General features: G+C 35.6%; 4 protein-coding genes and 1 non-coding gene across 6 annotated transcripts; 3 read left to right on the top strand and 2 right to left on the bottom strand.

The window, feature by feature from the left end:
• Positions 1–2526: 2526 nt before the first annotated feature.
• LOC141813786 (uncharacterized) lies at positions 2527–8240 on the top strand. Of its 2 annotated transcripts, XM_074701767.1 has the most exons (9): positions 2527–2604; positions 4025–4140; positions 4977–5149; positions 6443–6536; positions 6815–6926; positions 7081–7169; positions 7580–7665; positions 7803–7867; positions 7961–8240. In XM_074701767.1, exons 1-9 carry the CDS (start codon positions 2577–2579, stop codon positions 8068–8070), a joined length of 873 nt encoding a protein of 290 aa, XP_074557868.1. In that variant the 5' UTR covers positions 2527–2576; the 3' UTR covers positions 8071–8240. The 2 variants fall into 2 exon arrangements, with proteins under 2 accessions (XP_074557868.1, XP_074557869.1); XM_074701768.1 differs by lacking the exon at positions 7081–7169 and having other exon boundaries at positions 6815–6904.
• A 346-nt stretch (positions 8241–8586) lies between these two features.
• On the bottom strand, positions 8587–11018 carry LOC141813793 (uncharacterized). The gene is made up of 3 exons (XM_074701775.1): positions 10733–11018; positions 9713–9822; positions 8587–9159 (listed from the first exon to the last, which is right to left on the bottom strand). Exons 1-3 carry the CDS (start codon positions 10911–10913, stop codon positions 8875–8877), a joined length of 576 nt encoding a protein of 191 aa, XP_074557876.1. The 5' UTR covers positions 10914–11018; the 3' UTR covers positions 8587–8874.
• A 718-nt stretch (positions 11019–11736) lies between these two features.
• Positions 11737–15570, top strand: LOC141813428 (uncharacterized). The gene is made up of 2 exons (XM_074701397.1): positions 11737–14923; positions 15120–15570. The coding sequence occupies exon 1, from the start codon at positions 11789–11791 to the stop codon at positions 14588–14590; it is 2802 nt and encodes a 933-aa protein (XP_074557498.1). The 5' UTR covers positions 11737–11788; the 3' UTR covers positions 14591–14923; positions 15120–15570.
• Positions 15571–16030: 460 nt separating this feature from the next.
• On the bottom strand, positions 16031–16103 carry TRNAR-CCG (transfer RNA arginine (anticodon CCG)). Its single transcript has one exon. It is a non-coding gene; the product is annotated as a tRNA-Arg (tRNA).
• Positions 16104–20079: 3976 nt separating this feature from the next.
• On the top strand, positions 20080–21323 carry LOC141813545 (NAC domain-containing protein 21/22-like). Its single transcript, XM_074701509.1, has 3 exons — positions 20080–20251; positions 20567–20838; positions 20916–21323. The coding sequence occupies exons 1-3, from the start codon at positions 20080–20082 to the stop codon at positions 21321–21323; spliced, it is 852 nt and encodes a 283-aa protein (XP_074557610.1).
• The last annotated feature ends 1545 nt before the right edge of the window (positions 21324–22868 follow it).

Raw genomic sequence — 22868 nt, 5'->3', positions numbered from 1 at the left:
CTGAGACAATACCCTCTTCGATCACATCGATACAATCGAAAGGGGAATGAACATGAGGGCCTAAGGTTTTTTACATTTCCGAAGGTTAACGAAATTTTTTTTCATGATTATCTTTCGATTTTAAAACTGAGTTAATTGAGATACATCATGAAATCTAATTGAAGTCCAATTAATTAATTCAATAAATTTTAATTTAAATACTTATAAATTTAAAAGAGATAATTTATTTTAAATTTTTAAAAAATAAAATTAATAAAATATATTTATTAATTTAATGAAATATTTTATTAAAATAATTATTTTAATAAGTTATTTTATTAAAATATATATAAATTTATTTTAAATTTTAAAAAATAAAATTAATAAATTTTATTTATTAATTTAATGAATTAATATATTAAAATAAAAATAAAGAATTATGTTTATTAATTTAATGAATTATTTTATTAATATATATATTTATTTATTTTAAATTTTAAAAAATTAAATTAATAAATTATATTTATTAATTTATTGAAATATTTTATTAAAATAATTATTTTATTTTATTAAAATATATAAATTTATTTTAAATTTAAATATTACAAATAAATTATTTTTATTATTTATATATTATCAATTTATTATCATTATTAATATTATTATTAATATTATTATTAATTTAATTTATTCAAAAAGCAATTAAATCAAGGATAATATAGTAAATATCAAATTGATTATATTTTATTCCCTCTAAATAAATAAGTTATAAATAATATTAGATTGTATTTTATATCTCACATAACTAAAATATATATGATAACTTCAAACACACTTACTTTGACGATCGGTGTTTGATACCATTACTTTGATGGTCGGTATTTGATAAGATATGATGGATTTATTAAACAATGAATGTTCAAATCTTACCTATGACACATTATGTTTGGGGAGTTTGAAAATTTTATGATATTGAATTGGCCGTTAAGATCCACTTGGGCTTCTCGATTTACCTTAATGGTCGATGAGAAAATTTTATGGAACCAAAATCGATCAACTCTAAAATATTAATTTAATATTATTTTCTACTTCGTATAAATATAAGTAATAATTATTATAAGTATTAATTTATTATTATTTTTATTGACTATAATTATCAATTCTTAGATGGTAGAATTAACCTAGATATAAAATCTTGTTATCTCCGCAGTCACTATACTATTATGACTTATATCATTTCCATATATAATTTAATTTAAACTAATTTTTAAAAAACAATATTACTATTAATGAACAGAAAAATAAAATAAAATAAAATAATACAAATATATTCAAGAATAATTAGAGTTAAAATATAAATGGCATGTGATATATAAAGATTGGAAAAATATTTGATAGATCAAAATTGTTTAATACGATCACAAATCAAATAATTATACTATAATACCATACAAACATTATAATTATATTAAATAAACTTTGTTATACATCACTTTTCTTGTAGTGACAAAAAACATGATCTATTTGATATTCATTACAAATTAAATCTTATAATTTTCGTAGTCAAATCTTCAAGCTTGACAATATTTTTTAAAATCAAAGTTTATTAAAAATTTCACAAACATAGCGATTCAATTGAAATCCATCACTAAATTTAACAATCAAATTGAAATCAATCACTAATTAACAATTGAATTTTATACTTCGATCATTAAATTTAACAATTAAATTTAAATCGATTGTTAAATTTAAATCGACCTATTATGTGTGACCTATTATATGTACTCCTTGGTAATTAACTGTTAATTAACGATTAAGAAAATAAAGCTTTATCTAGTTTGCAATTCATACATATTACAATTACACCAAATGAAATCTTATAATTTTAATAGTCAAATCTTCAAGCTTGACAATATCTCTCAAACTCCCTACTTTATTAAAAATGATGACAGATTTACCGACAGAATTTCATATTTCAATTGCTAAATTTAATGATTAAATTAAAATTAATTATTAAATTAATGATCAAATTTTATACTTCTTTTCTGCAAAAGGTCCGCCACCTTAGCGGTCCCACACGGTCGCATTTATGAGGAGGTAAATCGTACACCAACTCAGCTATGCCCCGGGATAAATTTTATACTTCAATCTTTAAATTTAGCAAAATCGATTGCTATTATATGCCATCGTTATTAATTAATGATTAAAGAAATAAAAGACCAATGATGCACAATGCGACTATAAAGAATGCACATCTGTCCCCGGGACAATGGTGCCGCGGTAGGACATCCAGGTTGTCACCCAGACATCTACAATTCGATCTCCAATTATGACGTATTTATAAGAATTTTCTTTTAAATGAAGAGCGCAATCAAAGGATGCTAGCTATTTCGTAGGAATTACCTTAGTGGCAGTTGAAAAACTTCCATGGGACCGTAATTAATTCTAAATCCTGGCCGCCTCGTCTGCCGGCTCCTTCCTTCCGTTAATTATAAAGATAACATTTTTTAGAGATGGAGTACCTTCCACTCTTTTCTCTCCCTTTTCGTCCGCCCTCCTCTTCCTCCGCCATAATCCCAGGCCGCCCGCCGATCTCGATGGACCTCACCTCCTCGGCGACTCTCGGTCAGTACTTTTCTTCCTTCCTCAGTTCGTAACATTTTAGCGGGATTTGTCGATCATCTGGTCGATGAGGAGGGCGCTTCTTGAATAAGGATTTACAATAGATCCCGTGGCGCTATGGGACATGTGGATGTCGTTTGTTTTCCAATTTTGCTACATTTGTAATGAATCGAGCATGGTACAATGCTAAGATGGCTGCAATGTTTCTGTTATCATGTTGGTGTGAAGAACATGATAGCTGTGCATCTTAAAATGAGTGTTCGCCCAAATGGTGTCTCACGTACTGTTTAGAGTCTAGCCGTGTGGTATTGGACTATTCATATTTATTTGAACTAGTTTGTCTTGTTATTTTGAGTCAATAGGGATATTTTTAGTGTTAAAAACTTTCATTACTGGGAACCTGATTTGATTTTATCTTTGGAGTTTCTGTTTTTTTTCTTAGTTGACGAAAAAAGATTTCTTGCAGTAGAAACTTGGCTGGCCCTAGAATTGTGCTATATGGTCATTGTTTTCTAACTGTTCTGCCATCATGCAAAACTATTGCTCACGTATTGGTTAAATTATAGCCATACTTCTAAAGCAGTGGGTTTTTTTTTGTTGTTTTGTGTTAATAGCAACGGTTTCAGTGTTGAAAACTTGGTTCAGTGGGAATATGATTCAACTATATCATCCGGATTTTGTTTCTGAATTTTTCATTAGTCATAGAAAACGGTAGTTCTTGCAGTAGTAACTTAAATGGACTGAGAGTTGTGTGCTATGATCATTGTTTTCTAAATATTGTTCTATCTCACTTTTGAAGGAAACAGATCTTACTTTTGTTGAGAGCTGGGAAACTGTTGAAGAACCAATCTTTCCAAGTAAACCAGTTGGTGTTTCCCGAATAAATTTTAATAATTAGATTCCATCACAACAAATCAGGATCTGGTCAATTATTAGAGCTTCTTAACACTTGATACTTTGTACACTCAATTGGGGGGGGGGGGGTTCTATTCATAACTCATAGGAGCATGAAATATATGTATAAATAGAACAATATATGTAATTAGCTAAAAATTTTTTTGACGGTCTGGTTTTCTTTCATGGTCACAGAGGTCTAAGTGGGTTCTTGAAATGATATATGTTTCATAAAATTCTTGTTTAACCTTTTATATGTATCTGTTGGTCACAAAGGAAAAGTCTCTTACCACCAATGATTTTGTTTCCTAGAGGAAACTATGTGACCAGCAGGCTTTAATCTTTTTTTGTTTCTAACCATCCTAAACTCAGTTCTTTATATAACCATCAAACATGTTAATTTGCAATTTATTTATCCTGGTTTATAGATAAAATAAATTCACTAGCTGTTGAATTTAACATGACTTAATATTCAATATACGTTTACGTTTTCAGGCTACTGAACTATGCTTCTAATTAATGGTTTCAGGACTAGCAATCAATGCTGGATTAAAAAAGACATCTCTTGGCGCTATTGGCAAGAATGATTTGTTAATTGTGGGCCCTGGTGTTCTTGGTCATATTGTGGCTGAAAAGTGGCGACAAGTAGGTTGAATTAATTGAAGAAATTATTTGAATTCTCATCACTTATGGTTGCCATTATTCAATATAAACATCTCCAATATTTCCTAATAAATAATTTTTCTTCCAAAATATTTCAATTCTCACAGAGGGCAATAGCCTCTAGATTTGAATATACAAGCTAGACTTAACAAGGGTTTGCAAATTTTGATCTCTATAAAAAGATGATGAACTAGCTTAATGGTCATTAGTTCATTAGTCTCTCATGTCTTTGCTAATTTTCATTCTGCTACAGACCTTTCCGTATTTGGAGGTGAATGATATAACAATTTAGCCTGATTACAAAGCGAACTGATTTGTTTTTTTGTAACAGATGTAAGCAGTGATCTTTACTGACTGTACTGACTGTCATACTAGCATAGTTTTGCTACTGATAGAAATAGTTCCGGCAATTTATATCACAATCGCCATAAGTTTACTATTAAAGTTTGCCTTCATGTCATTTAACTTAATTGAACAGAAGGGCAATCTGGTGAGTCACCAACAAGTCAGAATCTAAGTTTTCTAAAGGTGAAGGATCAATTGAAATCAATGCAATTCTGTCACAACTCTTCATCTGAGAATGAATGCTATTGTTCTTATAAGATATCCACAATAATCTACTGATTTTTTTTCTTGCATATCCAACAACACTGGTTAAGATATGTTGGATATATAATTTTTGTACATCAGTGTTTCTTTCTCTGTTTCTAGATTCCATTTTTCATTTTAATAGACTCAAGTACTATGATAGTGTCCTATAGATGCCAACTTTCAGAATGTCCAACTACTTTGTAAAGCTGTTTCTCATTGATGATTAGGGACACCCAGATTGCCAGATTTTGGGACAGACGATGACCACTGACCATCATGATGAATTGATCAAAAGTGGTATAATTCCCTCATTGAAAGGATCAAAGCCTTACTGCAAGTTCCCTTATGTTATATTCTGTGCTCCTCCATATCCAACCACTGATTACCCTGGTGATGTCAGGTGCAGAAAGACTTCTAGTATTTAAGATTAAAAAAAAATTATTCAGAAGGTTTTTCAATGGATAAGCAAGACATAAATTTATATGATTAAAATAAGTTTCTTTATGTTTTGGTCAAAAGCATCTTTTCATTTCTCACGACTCTCGTATTCTAGAAGATACAAATCTGTATCTTCTACTTTGTGTGATGCAAAACGAGGAATGCATTTTGATAATTATCATTGTGACTTTTTCCTTTCTTTCTTTTTTGAACTTTTGTCATTCATGTAATGTTGTGAGTTAATAGGAACAATGATAACACTACTGATTCTCTATTGGTTTGTTTAGCATAAATCTAGAAGTTCTTTTCAAGATTTGCTTCAACACAGATTTGATACCAATGCATATGACAAATACTTTTGTCATTATTAACTTAAATCATCAAGTGCAGTGTTATCCTTAAGTTACCTTGGGCTTATTGTGCTTGGACTTGAGTACAAGTCTCTAACATGGATGTGAATCCAAGTGTTCAACACAGTTGTTTTGGATGCGCCTATCAGTTGTCTATTCAAAGTGTCAGACACGGGCATGAATGGCCAGTGTATTAGGGTGATTGCTTTAAAATAATGAATGACCAGAATTCGCACACCAAGAAATCCATATTAGTAGACAGTGGAGTTCCTTATTCCATAATACCACTAGAAACTCCTGTGGGCATATAAAGCTAAGAGGCTAGCTGAATTAAGCATCCTGGTCCAGGATGGGAGGAGAAATGTTCTATTAATGGCTGAGACGATAGATTAGTACTAAATTTTGCTATGACTTTGTATGATGATCTTGTCGTGCATGCGGTGGGATAAAATCATAACCATCTGTTTACACAAAAGCATCTCAGACACACTGTTTGTATCTCCTGAGATGTCAGTTTTGGCATTTGATTACTTATAAGCATACTAGACCATCTACAATGTAATCCTAATTCATAAATGCTTATGGACATGTTAGCATTTATCAGGGTTACAAGTTTCTATAGAAGTGAAGATTCTCAAACAATTGACTGTTTTGCACGTGTTTTGCCATACTGAAATATATTATGCAATCAAGATTGGACTTCTTTCATGGGATGTTCTCATGCTTCCTAGTTTGGTACAGGGATAATCTTCAAGATCTGTGATTCATTAGTATGTGGCTTCGTGGATGATTTTATTCATATTGTTCAACAATCTATATGATTTTATTCATATCTTTTCCTCTAGACTGGAAAAGGATATAAAAATGCATAACATGCATGACTGATGAGCAATGATGACACACAGATTAGCATCGTCAAACTGGAGCGGTGAAGGTTCTTTCCTGTTTACATCAAGTACAGCTGTATATGATTGCAGTGATAATGGTTTCTGCAATGAGGTATTTCATCCAAAATAATGATGATTGTCTTTGTATCTGGTTACATAATTAATTCACGTCAAAACATTCCATTTGACATTTTTTTGGGAAATAAATGGTTCACTCGTTGAACCAGAAACACCTTCCCAAGAATAAGCAAATATCAATAAGTTGAATATGTTTAAATACTTTGTGCTCCACAATCAGTTTGAACCAACACTATGTTTTTTATTCTTTGTTGATGTTGTATTGCTGCTGTGAGTGCTTATTCAATGTTTATATGTTGTCCTTTTCTGTAGGACTCTCCGCTGGTGCCTGTTGGGAAAAGCCCACGTACTGATGTCCTTCTGAGAGCAGAAAAAGAAACTCTGGATGCTGGGGGCTGTGTGGTGAGGCTAGCAGGGCTATATATATCCTTCCTGCAATTTTCCATGATCTCAGAGCAAACTTTAACTAAGTTGGAAATTAAGAATTATTGCAAGATTAAACCAACTTCACTGATATAATTTTCATTAGTTGCAATAGTTGACATCCTGTGATTGTTCTGTTCTTAACTATTTATACAAAGAAGATAAAGGTGCTCATGCTTACTGGTTGGAGAAAGGAACTGTTGATGCTCGCCCAGATCACATACTAAACCTTATTCATTATGAGGTCCTACTTCTTTTCCTTTCTTGTCTGTTTTTGTTTTTTTCTTGCTTCTTTGGTGTCTTGCTCACGCATGTCCTAGTCACCAGCAACTAAATCATTACGGCTGAAGCAGTTTGTTCTTTTTCATTTTTCCCCCTTTGATTGTGCCACTTCAAAATAGAAACTGATCAAGTTGCAAGTGTGTAAACTCTTCCTGGTGGGTGTGATTTACTAGGATAGTGTTCCTAAATTGCAAATTGCAAGGTCTCCATTATTTTTTCTGCCTCTACATGTAGATCATTATATTCTTCTAACTTTTCGAAAGTCTAGATCATCTTATTCTGTGAATGATAATCTTATTTACAATCCATAAGTTGGCCAATTGTTGAGGCTTTTATTCTTCATTGACTTGAAATGTTATTTGATGTTGGCAGGACGCAGCTTCCCTTTCAGTTGCTATCATGAAAAAAAAGCTTCGCAGCCAAGTTTTTCTTGGATGCGACAACCATCCTTTATCCAGGTCTAGTTATAGTGATATTTATCTTTCAAGTCATTTCAGTACAATTGTTTATTTTTGTGGCTCAGTTTGTGCATTTGAATTGTTTTTCATAATTTTTTTTTTTGCACAATCTAATATCTTCAGTGCCATTTGCACAGGCAAGAAATCATGGATTACGTGAACCAAAGTGGAAGATTTAGCAAGAAATTCCAGGGTTTTACAGGTAAGTTTCTACATTTCTTAGATCATTCACTTCTCAGGTACAGATTTCTAGTTATGCATTCAACTCGTCCTTCATTGATTTTAAATTTACCAGCAAGTGATGGTCCCCTTGGGAAGAGGATGAACAACTCAAAAACACGCGCCGCTCTTGGATGGGAACCCAAATTCACAAGCTTTCCTGAATTCCTAGGACTAACAGAATGAGCTAACCTATTTTACACCTAATTTTACCCTGTTCTTCAGTAATATTCAAATCAAGGAGACTATCACAGTAAATAAGTCATAATAACAAGTGAGAAAGCAATTCACTATACCTTTTGTTTGTTCCATTGCAATTGACAGATTGTGCAACTCGAATCAACAATATATTTCACATCGTGATATTCATTTTTTGTTACAACATTCCTAGTTCTAACTCTTCATAACCTAAACAAAGTAATACTGATTTATTTTTGTCTATTTCATTCTTTTTGAATAGTTCTCTATTTCACTATCAAATGCACTAATGTTTGTGTCCAGGACTGGCTAAATCTTATGATTGCTTTTCACCTAAGAAAACAGATTATGCATTCTAATCAAAGTGTCAAAGAGAGAGAATATTGTAGAAGCAACAACAAATCCTAGAAATGTTTTAAGTGACCAAGGGATCAGGATCATATGAAATCTTTTGACACAATACGTTACAGTCAAAAACAGGTAAGCAACAACAAATCCTAGAAATGTTTCAAGTGACCAAGGGATCAGGATCATATGAAATCTTTTGGCACAATACATTACAGTAAAAAACAGTGAAGCAACATTTTGATCTAGAAACTTAGAAACATAAGCCTAATGTTAGAACTCTCAAGTAGTCCTAATGTGTTCCACTCTGTATTTCACACCCGTCTAACAAGGCTGGTCCTCTTAAACACCCTTTCACTCTGCACGCTCCTTCTCGTATCCTGTTTGCTCTCTTCTTTGCTGGAGGATTGCTTGTTACACCACTTTTGATTCAGAAAATTCAAAGTACTATGTCTGCTTTTTAGAACTTTCAAGTAGTCCTTCTAAGATGTGCTCAATTCTGTATTTCATAACCGGCTGACCGAACCGGGTCTTCTTAAACATCTTTTCCTTCTGTGCCTTCCTTTTGGCTTCATTCTTCGCTCTCTCTTCATTCTTTGCTTGAATGATTGCCTCTCTTTCAATCCTGGCTTTCTCATCTTCAGCATGCTTCTTATCATATTCTTCTTTTAAGCTTCTGAAAATCTTCTTCTTTGTTTTACTTTGCATCTGTGGATTTTCAGTTTGATCTTCCTGCAAAGCCATTAAAAAGCTCAGAGTTAGGATTTATAAATTGCCAAAACATATACCCTCATGGTCACTTTAGGGATGATAGCAGATACCAGAAAACAAAATCAAGTATTTGAGGGTGTACACGAACAATTCCAGTCAATTCCAAATATCCAGTTATGCATAATAATTGGAGCCAAATTGGATTTGGATTCACTTAAAAGTGTGGGTACCCAAAAATGGTGATACCTGACCGCCCTATAATACCTACTCACTTAATACAGATAATCCAACAATGATTATTAGGTGTTTAGACGTTAGAGAGAATGTTTTCAACACTTGGAGAACACCTTCTATCTATATAGGTAACAATGATTATATTTTTTTTCTCTAATGGCATAAGAAATCAAAGGCCTGTACAAACGTATCTTAACATATAAAAGTCTTTTACAGGAGTACTCAAAGGATTATCATTACCCAAGTCATTGTAGCAAGTAACTACCATGTTTCATCAGTGAAAATGATATATCAATTATGCAAAAACTCAAGTCTAAAGGAATAAATAACCACAACATACCTTATCATCTAAAGTTGTTGGCAGATGTTGACTGGAAATGTTCTGTTGCTTAACTGCTTTCTTGTACTTATTCACAAGTTTGGCATTCTTGTAGAATTCCCTTTGTTTTTCTATAATCATAAAAATAAATGGCTTTGCATGTTAATACTCGTCCAAAGCATAAAAAAAATCTCGTCCAACTAGAAACAATCATAAAAAATAACCTACTGCAATTACAAAAGAAGAATAAATGATGTAAAAAAATCAAGATCACACCAAACAACTCCCAGGGTTGCGAGAATATAGTTTATCAATGCCTCTCAAGATATGAAATTTACAGATGAAAGCAAACAAAAAATCTTTTAAAAAAATGATGGGAGAGGAAGCTGTAGCAGGTTTTCACAAGCAATGAGAGAGTGGAAGGGCTCATGAGCCGATGAGGGAGGGAGGTGCAGTGGGCTCGGACAGCCGACAGAAGGTGGAGGACGGCGAAAGCAGGCGGGTTGGCTAGCGAGGAAGGGAAGGCTGTTACCTTGGGGATCACAAGGTAATTTTCCATTTTCCCAGGCCTTCCCTTCTCTCATGCAAGGAGATAAATACCAAAACTCCCACCCTTTTTAGCCTTCCCCTTCGCTTACCTTCCACATAGTAGACAACCTTAACTGTGTTTATGGGTAACTAACTATACTAGCAAAGGAATTTGATAGTTCTTCCGCTGCAGAATATTAGATTGGAAAATTCACATTATTTTTTTATGACAAAAAGTACTATTTGAGAGATCCGTAAGTTCTGTTCACGCTTAGTTTGGCGGAATTCTCATGATAAGAGATATCAATCGGGGCGAGAAATCCTATCAAAACAACCGCAACTGCCCCAAACCAACAAAACCACAGATCGAATTCCTAAACGGAGCAATTTTTGCTACCGCATGAAGGCGATCGACTTCTCAATTCTAGAACTGAACAAATCCTCAAGGGAGCAGCTCGATCTGTTCGAGGTAAAAGAAAAGGGGGGCGGAGGCAAGGGGAAGAAGGAACTCACTGATGAGGCCAGGGTTGTAGCCGGAGGACCTGGATTTGGCGTTGCCGAAGGCTTCGAGCGAGAGGCCTTTCCCTCCCAGCCGCTGCTCGTTGCTCTTCCTCAGGCGATCCTTACCGTGGGCCACGCTCGCCGCCTTCTGCCGCCAGCCGTAGCCGCCGTCTCGGTTCGCTTGTTTGTGCATCTTCCCTTCGGCTTCTGGAACTCGATCGCGCCGTGTTTCTACTAGGGTTGGAAATATATAGGGGAAGGGACAGATTGGTTCGAACCGGAAATTGAACCGGCACGGTTATCTCCAATCAGTTAAACGGGCTGGCCCACAAATGGCCCGGCTTATGCCGTACCTTGTTTCTCTTTATTCACGTTTCCCGTTCAGTAAACACCGCCCACTGCCTCACCTGGAAGCTATTTATAGACCTTGAAGTGAGAAACATTCGGCAAGCAAGCGAAGTGGGACTAAAAACTGAACTCCATCGCCATGGCAGCTCTGCCCGCGTTCTACCATGACTCCCCCTCTCGACCGTCATACTCCTCTCGCTTCTTCCCGAATGCTCCTTCTCTTCCTCTACCCTAGCGAGTTCTTCCGTCTCGCATCGACCGTCGTCACACTGGTCTGGTGCAGAAAATTGTGCTTCTGATCTATTCTTAGATCGGAGGCGTCCGAGGCCCGAGAAGATTTGGAGAGCTTGAAATGGAAAGACTATGCGAGGTTGGGGGCGAGGCGAGATAGACGCGACAGAGCTCCTGAATAAGCTCTCGGCGGTTATGGCGAAGGTGGAGATCGGCAAGGAAGACGGAGAAAGGAGGGATCTTGTTGCGGATAGCAAAGAGTCTACGGCGAGGTGGAGAGGAAAATTGGCACTCGGTAGGTTGAAGAAGACCACATCGCCGGTAAAGGTTGTTTGGTGAATAATAGAAAACAGAGGGTGTTTTTGGTGAACTTCCATCAAATCGTATAAAACGGAAAGGGGGCTTAGGGTTTTGGTGATTCGTCCGCGTTTGATTTCGGTCCGCTTTCCTGTCTTCCAGTCGCGAGGCTTCACCGAGAATCCACGCTTCATGGCCACGACGAGAGCTCGGGCGGCAGCGCGATGCTCCCGTGGGATTCGCAGCAGCGACGGGCTCTTCAAACCCATGCGCTCCGATGAGGAGACGTCGTCGTCGGTGGCTTGCACGACGACTCTGCCTGTGGCTCCACCTCGGTGGCATTCGGCATGGGCTGGGAATCGTGTAATTCTCCGGAAAAGTGGGAACTTTCTCCAGGATTCGAGGTTAGCTATCTCTCGCAACCGAAGATTCTCAACTGGAAACGATCAAGTCGGGGTTGGTGAGGAACAAAAGGGAGTTTCTGTTGATCAAGTTTGCCGCATTCTGAATGGAGGTCCTTGGGGACCCGATACAGAGAGAGCCCTTTCTGAGATCCACGGAAAGCCCAATGCAGAATTCATCTATGGCGTGCTAAAGCAGCAGAAGGATTTGAACGTGGGATTAAATTATTTTCGGTGGGTGGAAAACATTACCGGTGAGCCACATGCTTCGGAAGCATATAACTCCCTTATCATGATCATGGCTACCAGTAGGAGATTTGATTGTTTGGAAAAGATTTTGGAGGAAATGAGTGTTCTTGGGCATGGTTTATGGAACCTTGTCTGCATTGAGTTGGTCACCAGCTTTATCAAATCCAGGAAATTGAAAGAAGCTGTTGCTGTGATGCATTTGTTGCGGAAGTTTAAATTCCGTCCTGCTTTTTCAGCTTATACAACACTGATAGGTGCGCTTGCAGATTCTGGTGAACCTGAGTTGGCTCTTACCATGTTCCAGCAGATGCAGGAGATTGGGTATGAGGTTAACATTCAACTGTTTACGACATTGATTCGTGTGTTTGCCAAAGGAGGGAAGCTCGATGCAGCTCTCTCCTTGCTGGATGAGACAAAGAGCAATTCACTTGAAGCAGATCTCGTGCTCTATAATGTCTGCATTGACTGCTTTGGCAAAGTAGGAAAAGTTGACATGGCATGGAAGTTTTTTCATGAGCTCAAAACACAGGGCTTGAAACCGGATGACGTGTCCTATACTAGCATGATTAGGGTTCTATTGAAAGCAGGTAGGCTTAGTGAAGCTGTGGAACTATTTGAGGAAATGGAGCAAGAAAGAAAAATTCCATGTGCTTATGCTTACAATACAATGATCATGGGCTACGGTTCTGCTGGAATGTTTGATGATGCTTTCAAGTTGCTGGACCGGCTAAGAGAGAAAGGATGCATTCCAAGTGTCGTTGCTTATAATTCAATTCTCACATGCCTAGGTAAAAAAGGGAAATTTGATGAGGCTCTGAATGTTTTTGAAGAGATGAAGAAAGATGCAAAACCCAACGTCTCAACTTACAACATAATGATTGATATGCTTTGCTCGCTCGGGAAAGTTGAAGCGGCGTATAAAATCAGAGATAATATGGAGACTACTGGTTTGTTTCCTAATGTGCTGACTGTGAATATAATGATTGACAGATTGTGCAAATCAGGGAAGCTTGATGAGGCCTGCAAGATATTTGAAGGAATTAGTCTGAAGGGCTGCACCCCTGATGCTGTGACATATGGTTCGCTTATTGATGGTTTAGGCAAGATGGGTAAAGTTGATGAAGCTTTTAGGTTGTTTGAGAGGATGTTGGATGCGGGACACACACCTGATTGTGTTGTCTACACATCTCTGATCAGAAACTTCTTCAGGCATGGCAGAAAAGAGGATGGGCATAAGATCTACAAGGAGATGAGTAGCCGAAGGTGTCCCCCTGATTTGACTCTTCTAAATACTTACATGGATTGCACTTTCAAGGCAGGCGAAGTTGAAAAGGGCCGTGCCATATTTGAGCACATCAGAGATTGTGGATTATCCCCTGATACTTGTAGCTATTCTGTATTGATTCATGGTCTCACGAAAGCTGGTCATGCACGTGAAACATACAAGTTGTTTTACGCCATGAAAGATCAAGGTTGTGTGCTAGATAGACGTGCATATAATGTTGTCATTGATGGTTTCTGTAAGGCAGGTAAAGTAGATAAAGCTTACCAGCTTCTGGAAGAGATGAAAACCCAGGGCCTTCCTCCCACTGTGGTTACATATGGGACGGTGATAGATGGTCTTGCAAAGATCGATAGGCTTGATGAGGCTTATATGCTATTTGAAGAAGCAAAATCGCTTGGCATAGTGTTGAATGTTGTTGTTTACAGTAGTTTAATAGATGGATTCGGTAAACTAGGGAGGATCGATGAAGCTTATCTGATTATGGAAGAGATGATGCAGAAAGGTCTAACTCCTAACGTGTACACATGGAATTGTCTAATGGATGCTCTAGTGAAGGCACAGGAGATAAACGAAGCTCTTGTTTGTTTTCAGTCGATGAAAGAAATGAAGTGCACTCCCAACACCTATACTTACACCATTCTTATAAACGGTCTTTGTCGAGTGCAGAAGTACAACAAGGCTTTTGTATTCTGGCAAGAAATGCAGAAAAATGGTCTGGTTCCTAATGTGGTCACCTACACAACCATGATATCAGGATTGTCAAAATTAGGGAACATATCAGAGGCTAGTAAACTCTTTGAGAAGTTCAAGGCTAACGGCGGCATTCCTGACTCAGTTAGCTTCAATGCTCTCATAGAAGGGATGAGCAATGCCAATAGACCGATGGATGCTTACAAGGTTTTTGAGGAAACTCGGCTAAGGGGATGTAAAATTAATGCCAAGACTTGTATGGCTCTTCTAGATGCATTGAACAAGGCTGAATGTCTTGAGCAGGCTGCCATTGTTGGTGCTGTCTTGAAGGAGATGGCGAAATCCCAGCATGCTGCTAGATCATTGTAGAGTGCACATTGATGCGGTAAAAACAAAGTTATCCTTGTCCCAATAAAAGAATTCCCTCTCAAAAGATACATTTGTCTTGTTGTACAAGTTGATGTTCCTGAGAAAACATTACTTAAGCTCCAACATAACAAAGATAGGTTGAGAATTACATATCGGCGATGTTGCTATCGATTTTGGTACATCAGTTAGAGAATTCTTACCATTTGTTCCTGCTAGCTGATTATTTATCAGGACATCAAGGTTTAGCTGACTGAAAACTTGAACCACATCTGAAGGTTTCTCGACTCTCATCATTTTTTCACCATGAAGGTTTATGAAGGATGCACCATTGAGGTACTAGAAAGATAAGCTCTCATGCTTGAATTAATTATGTTACTAGTTTAGTAGAATGCTTTAATGGAGTTAAAAGAGTATAGCAGCATGTATTTCCCAACTAACAATTTTGTTTCTCCCCTGAAACTTCGGTTCCTGTTCTGAAATGTCTCCTGGGGAACTTTGGTTTCTGTTGCCGAAATATGTCTGTCATCAGCAAGAAATAGTCGTGGAGCACATCGACATTAAGAATAACTACAAATCTTCATGTTATGGCACAATTCTCCCGAACGAAACATCCTGATAAAAGCTCTGGTAAAGCTTCTGAGAAGTCAAGCAGTGTTGAGGAATCAGGTTGCCTCATATGAAACCATACTCGTATCACACAGGTTGCTTCATATGATTCTTTAGCTTGACTTAAGTTTGATGTGGTCTGTAACTTTGAACAGAGGTTCGCAGTTTCTTAGAGCATTTTGTGTGTGGTCTAGTCTCTTCAAGTTTCTGTTGTTCAGCAATGCAAAGATCAAGTGCAAATGCAAGAGACTTAAATCCGCCGAAAAGAATCAGGGATGAAGATGTTCATACTTGAGGAAATAGTTGTTGTCGATGCAATCTCCATCCACTTACACTTCTCTTGCATTTAGTGTTCTGAAAGGCAAATATAGACATCCCGATGTGCAAATAATTGTGCGAAAATTGTATTCAAGTTTCGATCAGAAATAAAAAAAAAAAACATCTATTAACAGTTTAATACAGAGTTAAGTCATCTGAACAACCACAGATGCAATTTTTTATTTCTTTTCCACGTTAACCAGGAGAAGTCCTCGCGTAAACTCTTCAAAATTTGTAGACACCAATTGTGTTTGCTATCCGATTAATTTTGAAAGTCTATGGAAATGAAAATTTTAGATGGATTTTAAATTCTTTAGGTGTAATGTGTAATATGGTTTTCTATACTTCAAACTATTTAAAGATCCGAATTTGACCATTTTATCAGAAGATACAAAATAAATTATTTTTTTGATTAATACATCTTGTAATAATGACTTGGAAAATTGTTCAAGAAATAAAAGATTAATAATGAATTGGAAAATTGTTCACGAAATAAAAGATTAAATAAAACAAAAACGATCACGGTGGGACTCGAACCCACAATCTCCCGCTCCGGAGGCGAGCGCCTTATCCATTAGGCCACGCGACCATTGCTTTACTTATTTCCACTTAGAATATCTACCATATGTTAAACTGGAGTAGGTTTTCCACCTTGAATTCAAATTCAATGAAACCAGAAGGTTGTAAAACACACCAGATCACCTGGTTACAGTGTAACATCACTACAGCAATTCAAGAGTCCTCCCCACCCCTCAGCTACCGCAGTCGAAGAACACCAAGTTAAGCAACTTAAAAATTTAATAGCACTCTTTCTGAGTCACCTGCGAGTAGTCTTTACCAGCATGCTAAGTTGGCACCTTGTGGAAAAATGGTTTGATTCAAAGATTTACCAACATTCTTTTAATTATCTTTATTTGCAGGCAACTAGCAGCTCATCGGCTTCACAAAGCACTTTGACAACCACTTTCCAGTGATCAAGTATCCTTCTGATCCTTTTTCTTGGTATGATTTATGTTTTACAGCCAAAATTTCTTCCTCAATTTGTTATTATAATTTGACTATTATCAATGGTTGATCCATTCTTGTCCTATAAGATCATATGTTTTTTTTTGTGCCAATTTTGGTGTTCTTCTTTGTTGGTAAATCTAAGGGACACCCATTTAGATGGAATCAACTGAAACATGCTCAGGTAATCAGAACCTCTAATGCTTCTTTCTGAAGATGTATGTTAGGAAAGTAAAATCTTTGGCTAGAAGATGTTGTGGAGTATGGAAGCCTTTGCAATATCGGAAGTGTTACAAAGTTTAGGACATGGATTCAACATAGTACATCTAAAATTTTTAGAGAATGCCACAAAGAAAGAACAATAATAATTCTACAAGGTTCATTGTAATCCACTTTGTACTAGAAACCTACCTTAGTTTTCTCTAAACTCTTCTCGTAATAAAAAGAAAGTGAAAGTCTTCACCAATACATTAATTCTCAAACCCAATAAAATCCATATACATTGACACAAAAAAGACAGATGAACTCATATTCATTTAGAATTCTGCTTATGGAAGAAGATTCCTAGAGATGTTGAGATTTGAATAACAAATAATTTTCTTAAATCCTAATTAATACCTAGTTAGGATCAAAGTCCTCTTTTGATAACATTCCAAGCAAGTTATCATGTCTAAACTAAACAGTGATGTAGTGTCCTTGAGCTTTCTTTATTTGAATAATTGTTCTGAAGTCTAGAATTCCACTCACAGGCCCTGAAAACAAGTTGCAGTTAAACTGCAAAACCATCAGCTTAAAATATTTTAAACAAATGATTTTTATTTTTATTTTTTATTTTTTTTTTTATTTTTTTTGGATTTGTTTTGGGCTCTTACTCTGTTCCCAGTTGATGACCTCTTTGATTGTGTGTGTGTATGTATTGCAAAAGCTTCTCTGAAGAGAGTAGTAGGCATGCTGCTTGGAGAATGATTTTTTTTTAACTTAAAAACGAAATTTAACTATTTTATTTCAAACACAAATGTTTTTAGTCTTGAAAAAACCAGCTATAATTCCTGTAACTTTATTTTATTGGATTTTATTAAGTAAACAAAAACAGTTAGTAGATAAGTTGTCAGCTCTATCCACCTGTCTTAATCCTTAAGAGTTGTCATTGACAGTTACCTAAATCATTTTTCCTTGTTTTTTTCCCCTTTTTTGTATTTTCTTGTGTCATTGATATATTGCCACAATGTTTTTCTTCAAAAGTGGAGCTCATTTTTTTATAATTTAGATATTCAATTCATACAATTAATTCTAAAGTGATTCATAATTCAAATTCGAAATCATGGATATTTAAGTAAACAATTGAGTACTTTACCATTCATTGTTTAAATACTCATTTTGATTCTAAAAACTGTTTCATTTTGATTAAAAAATTTCAATTTGTATAAAACTAGTCTAGCTTGTTCAAATTAGTTAAATAATATTGAAGTAATTTTAATCAAAATTACTACAATTTGAATAGTTTTAATTAAAACTGCTATAATAATAAAGTAGTTAGTTGATCAAAATTATTAAACTGCAATAATTGAAGCAATTTTGGTCAACATTGTAGCTACAACTAATTAGGATATGGGGTATCCTTTTTATGATAATGAAAATAAAAGACGTTCTTTTGATTTTGATTTTGATTTTTTTATCAATGTAAAATGGGTATAAGTAAATAGTTAATTAATTAAATTGGTTTGGATTAAATAAAAAATTTAAATGCTATTTATGATGTAATACTTTTCATCATAAAGAATAGAAACATGAATTCAGAATTGGCTTGAATCGTGTGTCCAAAGGAGTATTAAATGAAGTCTCAATTCATTCATTTGAAAATTGAAGGAGGCATCTTGAATTTTATTTGTCAAAAATGATGAAGAATTTGACTAAAACTTAGGACATTTGATCGTCTTGAACGTTAATCAAGAGTTGGAATGTTTAATTAATTATAAAAAGTAGTTAGATGACCAATGATTGATAAAATTAAGATTAATCAATTGTAATGGAATGAAGAATTATGTAATGTATGAGGTGTCTAACCTTCGTCATGCAAAGTCACTGTGTCAGAACAAAGTCCCTCGTGATTTATCTTTTTATAAAGCATTTGAATAACCAACATTGTCATTTATGATCATTAGAGTCTATCGTGAATAGGGAGTTGAGGTGATCGAGCAAGAATTCAAGGAGGAAAAGAGGGGAAGTGATTAAAAGAAACACCTAATTAATTAATTAATTAGTTTAATTAATTCCATGACCTTGTCTTGGTCCAAGATATATTAGTTGTCATTAAAATATCAAAGACATTGCATGTGTTATTTTCCTCTTATTTTAACCCCCATTTTGTTTGTGCATATATGGCTCTATCATAGTTTCTATATAAAGTCGACACAATATTAATATATAATTAATATTAATTAATATTTTATACCACAAACTTCTAAAATGATTGAGAAAGCTATTGTTGCACCTCGTGATGGATATAATTGATGGTTGCGATTATAAAATATATATATTTTTTTATTACAAACTAAAATTATTTATTAAGACATGCTCACACACAAAAAAAGCGTTAATAGAGAAGTATATAAATAGGGGTGTAATCGAACCGAGCCAAGCCGAACAGTAAGAGGCTCGAGCTCGAGCTCGGTTCGTTTTTCCGAAGCTCGAGTTCGGCTCGAGTTCGATTCGAGCTTTAATTCTTAAGCTCGAGTTCGGCTCGTAATGAAATTAAATAGTTCGCGAACGGCTCGAGCTCGGCTCGAAAAAGGCTCGTTTTAAAGTTAAACGAATTCAGTTCGAGCTTGGTTCGAAAATAGCTCGTTTAAAAGTTAAACGAGCTTAGTTCGAGCTTGGCTCGTTATGTATATATATATATTTATAATTCATATATATATATATATATATATATATATATATATATATATATATATATATATTCGTGAATCTCTTAACAAACACGTTCGTGAGCTTTTAAACGAACATGTTCGCGAACACGTTCGTGAGCCTTTAAACGAACATGTTCGCGAGCTCACGAACCAAATACTGTTAAGCTCGAGCTCGGCTCGATAATATTTTCGAGCTCGAAATCAGGCTCGAGCTCGGCTCGTTAACTTAATCGAACGAACTCAAACGAACTTTTTTTCGAGCCGAGACTCGAATAGCTCGTGAGCAGCTTGGCTCGTTTACACCCCTATATATAAACAAGTGGATGGTTTATTATAATTAGTTTGAGTCTAAATATTTCGAATTAATGCAACTTAACAAAATTATAATTGGAGCAAAATAATTTTCTCATTTGAACAAAACTTTAATTGGCTTACTCTAGCTATAAAAATCTGATTAATTAGGGACGAATATTAATGATGAATAATTAGAATAGTTAGACGACTCAATTATGTATTGTCCTACTCCTCATTAATCATTAATTATTAATTACAAAAGCCAAGGATATGTAAAGAAAAGGATTCTATAAAGAAGAACTTTGCGTGGATTGATTCAAACCCATCCCCCCTAACAAAGCCAAAGGCTCTGAGAAGATGAGCTTCCTGAGCATGGTGGAGGCCAGGCTTCCGCCGGGGTTTCGGTTTCACCCTCAAGACGAGGAGCTTGTTTGTGACTACCTTGTCGACAAGGTCTTCGGTGGCGGTCAGCTCTGCTCCTTGATGATCGAAGTCGACCTCAACAAGTGCGAGCCATGGGATCTTCCGGGTAGCAACTATTCTAAATCTCTTGTACCAAATATCGATCATAGATGATCTATATATATCTAAAGAAAATTGAATTAGCTTTGAAGAAATAATAACCTACAAAAGTTTTCAGAGGTATTAAAAATGTATTGAATTAAGGTCTTGGTTTTCTCAAATTAATAAATTCATTGAATTTGAATGCATTACATTTAGAGGACTTGGACTAAAGAATCTTCAATACTTATTACGATAGGTTTTGAGATAAAATATAAAGAAAATTAAGTCATTTTTTCTACTAAGAGAATTAGACAATTCATGGATCCTTTGTTGGATATAGAAATGGCATGTGTGGGGGGAAAGGAATGGTACTTCTTCAGCCTCCGCGATCGGAAGTATGCAACCGGGCAACGAACTAACCGGGCGACCCAAACCGGGTATTGGAAGGCGACCGGGAAAGATCGACTAGTGAGCCGTCGAGGGACACCTGTCGGCATGAGAAAGACATTAGTATTCCATCAAGGAAGGGCGCCAAAAGGGAAGAAAACCGAATGGGTGATGCATGAATTCCGAATGGCTGGGTCACTTGATCCCCCAAAACTGACCATCAAGGTAACTAACTTAACTAACTTTTGAGGGCTACTGTAACTGCTGCTCTTATCATAACCTCCAACTTTCAAATTCAACAGGAAGATAGAGTGCTGTGCAGAGTATTCCACAAGAAGAGGAGGGCCAGCTCCAAGCCAAGCATGGAAGCTGCCGGCAATGACGACGACGACGACAACAGAGCCACCTCGTTTCTCCCTCCCCTCATGGAGGTCTACAACATCACCTGTGAACGAGCTCCAGTGGCATCCCAAGGACACCAGCAAGTGACCTGCTTCTCCAACCCGAGCACTGCTTCAGCACCGATTTCTGATGTCGAGAGAAGCCTCCGACTTCGAATTAAGACTTCAGACGAGGTCACGGGCGTGTGCTCGGTGTCGAGCCACTTCAGCAAGAGGGAGAGAAGTCCAGAGGGAGAGGTTCCTGCGAGCTACTACTTTACTCAGAACGGGCTGTTGCCGTTCGTTCATGCGGAACGCCTTTTGAGTTAATTAGCTAGCTGTTGGTAGTTTCTTAAGTAAAAGGTAGATGATCTAATGGACGTACTCCAATGATTGGTGTGGTTTAGATGTTTCCATTGCAATGTGAATGTAAGAATCTGGTGTCACCTTCTCTGTTGGTTACAACCAGCCTTCTTCAGCCATGGCACGAAGGGAACGAACAAAGGTCATCTTTTCCGGATGCTTTGGGCTCGGAGATCGAGTAACAGACCATAACACAATTTGTCTGATTGTGTTTGGTGATTCTGTTCTGAATCATTACTGGTTTTTTGTTCAGAAAACCTCACCATAAGCTTATCAGAACGAGGGGCCGGGGTTGATCCTGCAGAGACTCCATGTGCTTGATTGCAGGCACATCATCACGTAAGACAATACAACATGCTTCGATATGTAGACTCTAGCCCTCGAGGTATAGCTGAGTTGGTTATGACGGAGCAGACTTGCAGAAGAGGACAAGGAATCTCAACGAAGCCGAGCAATATCCTCCTCCGTTGTCACCAATTGCAATTTCTCGATTCACCTCCTCACATATAGTTATGGGACTAATCATATGGGGCCGCTGGGATGACAAATTACACCTTATGCAGAAGATATATAGACTCTAGTCCTCCAACATATTTCACTCCATCTGGAGACTTCAACTCTGATTGAATAAAAAACAACTAACAGGAAGACATATATAATATTGAAGTAGAAGTCAAAATAATATAATGATACAAGATAGAAGCAAAATATGCTCCACAACACAGAAACCTCATTTGATTGTATATGTTTCCATCCAGTCTATATATGTGGTGGGTGCTAAGATATTATTAATTACAGATCTAGACTTAAATCTAATTTATTGATTTTAGGAAAATTGCATTAGTATATATGAAGTGAAAAGCAGTAGAATAAAATTTTCTGAAACTAAAAAAGTTACAATTATAACAACAACAAACTATGGAAGAAGGAAGAATTAAATGAGATGATTGACAAAATAGGTAGGAGGAGGACTTTTTTTATATAACAAATCTTGATTTTGTTAGTTAATTAGTTGCTAATAATTCTCCAATTAATTAACTTTATTTTTTTAAAAATCCTAAACAAATGAAGCTCCCTCGCATCCTAATTAATAATTTGATAATTATAGTTTTAAGAATTTCTTTTTATATAACAATCTTAGCTAATTAATAATTTTCTAATTAATTAGCATTATTTTTAAAAAATCCTAAACAAATTAAGCTCCAACCCATCCTAATTAATAATTTAATAATTATAGTTTTAAGATTTTTTATTTAAAAACAGTGTGATGATTTTGTAAATTTATGATTTTCAAATGTGTGTATGTCTCAACCAATAAAGCCACTTGAAACTCTAACAATATGCTTTAAATCAACCTACATATTATAATTGATTTTAATTACATTTGCTAAATAAGGGTCTAACAAATTGGATCCATTTAATATTTTAATATTATTTATATTCTATTTTTTTAAACGTCACCTTTTAATTTTAAATTATTTTAATTTTATTTTCTGTTGATTATTTTTAATT

The sequence above is a fragment of the Curcuma longa genome, chromosome 20 (genome assembly GCF_044706935.1).
Source record: "Curcuma longa cultivar G26 ecotype Majalengka, Jawa Barat chromosome 20, ITB_CL_G26_1.1, whole genome shotgun sequence".
In the NCBI taxonomy this organism is placed as follows: domain Eukaryota; kingdom Viridiplantae; phylum Streptophyta; class Magnoliopsida; order Zingiberales; family Zingiberaceae; genus Curcuma; species Curcuma longa.
Note: the sequence above shows the minus strand (reverse complement) of the source record. Positions and strands in the feature narration are given on the sequence as shown.

Bases quoted from the DNA above. Each gene is read 5' to 3' on its own strand.
- LOC141813786 (XM_074701767.1), top strand. From the start codon at position 2,577: ATGGACCTCACCTCCTCGGCGACTCTCG. The intron at 2,605-4,024 runs GTCAGTACTTTT...TAATGGTTTCAG, and splicing joins CACCTCCTCGGCGACTCTCG to GACTAGCAATCAATGCTGGA. The intron at 7,868-7,960 runs GTAAGTTTCTAC...TAAATTTACCAG, and splicing joins GAAATTCCAGGGTTTTACAG to CAAGTGATGGTCCCCTTGGG.
- LOC141813793 (XM_074701775.1), bottom strand. From the start codon at position 10,913: ATGCACAAACAAGCGAACCGAGACGGCGGCTACGGCTGGCGGCAGAAG. The intron at 9,823-10,732 runs GTGAGTTCCTTC...TTATGATTATAG, and splicing joins CTACAACCCTGGCCTCATCA to AAAAACAAAGGGAATTCTAC. The intron at 9,160-9,712 runs GTATGTTGTGGT...ATGGCTTTGCAG, and splicing joins CAACAACTTTAGATGATAAG to GAAGATCAAACTGAAAATCC.
- LOC141813428 (XM_074701397.1), top strand. From the start codon at position 11,789: ATGGCCACGACGAGAGCTCGGGCGGCAGCGCGATGCTCCCGTGGGATT.
- LOC141813545 (XM_074701509.1), top strand. From the start codon at position 20,080: ATGAGCTTCCTGAGCATGGTGGAGGCCAGGCTTCCGCCGGGGTTTCGG. The intron at 20,252-20,566 runs GTAGCAACTATT...TGTTGGATATAG, and splicing joins CGAGCCATGGGATCTTCCGG to AAATGGCATGTGTGGGGGGA. The intron at 20,839-20,915 runs GTAACTAACTTA...CAAATTCAACAG, and splicing joins CCCCAAAACTGACCATCAAG to GAAGATAGAGTGCTGTGCAG.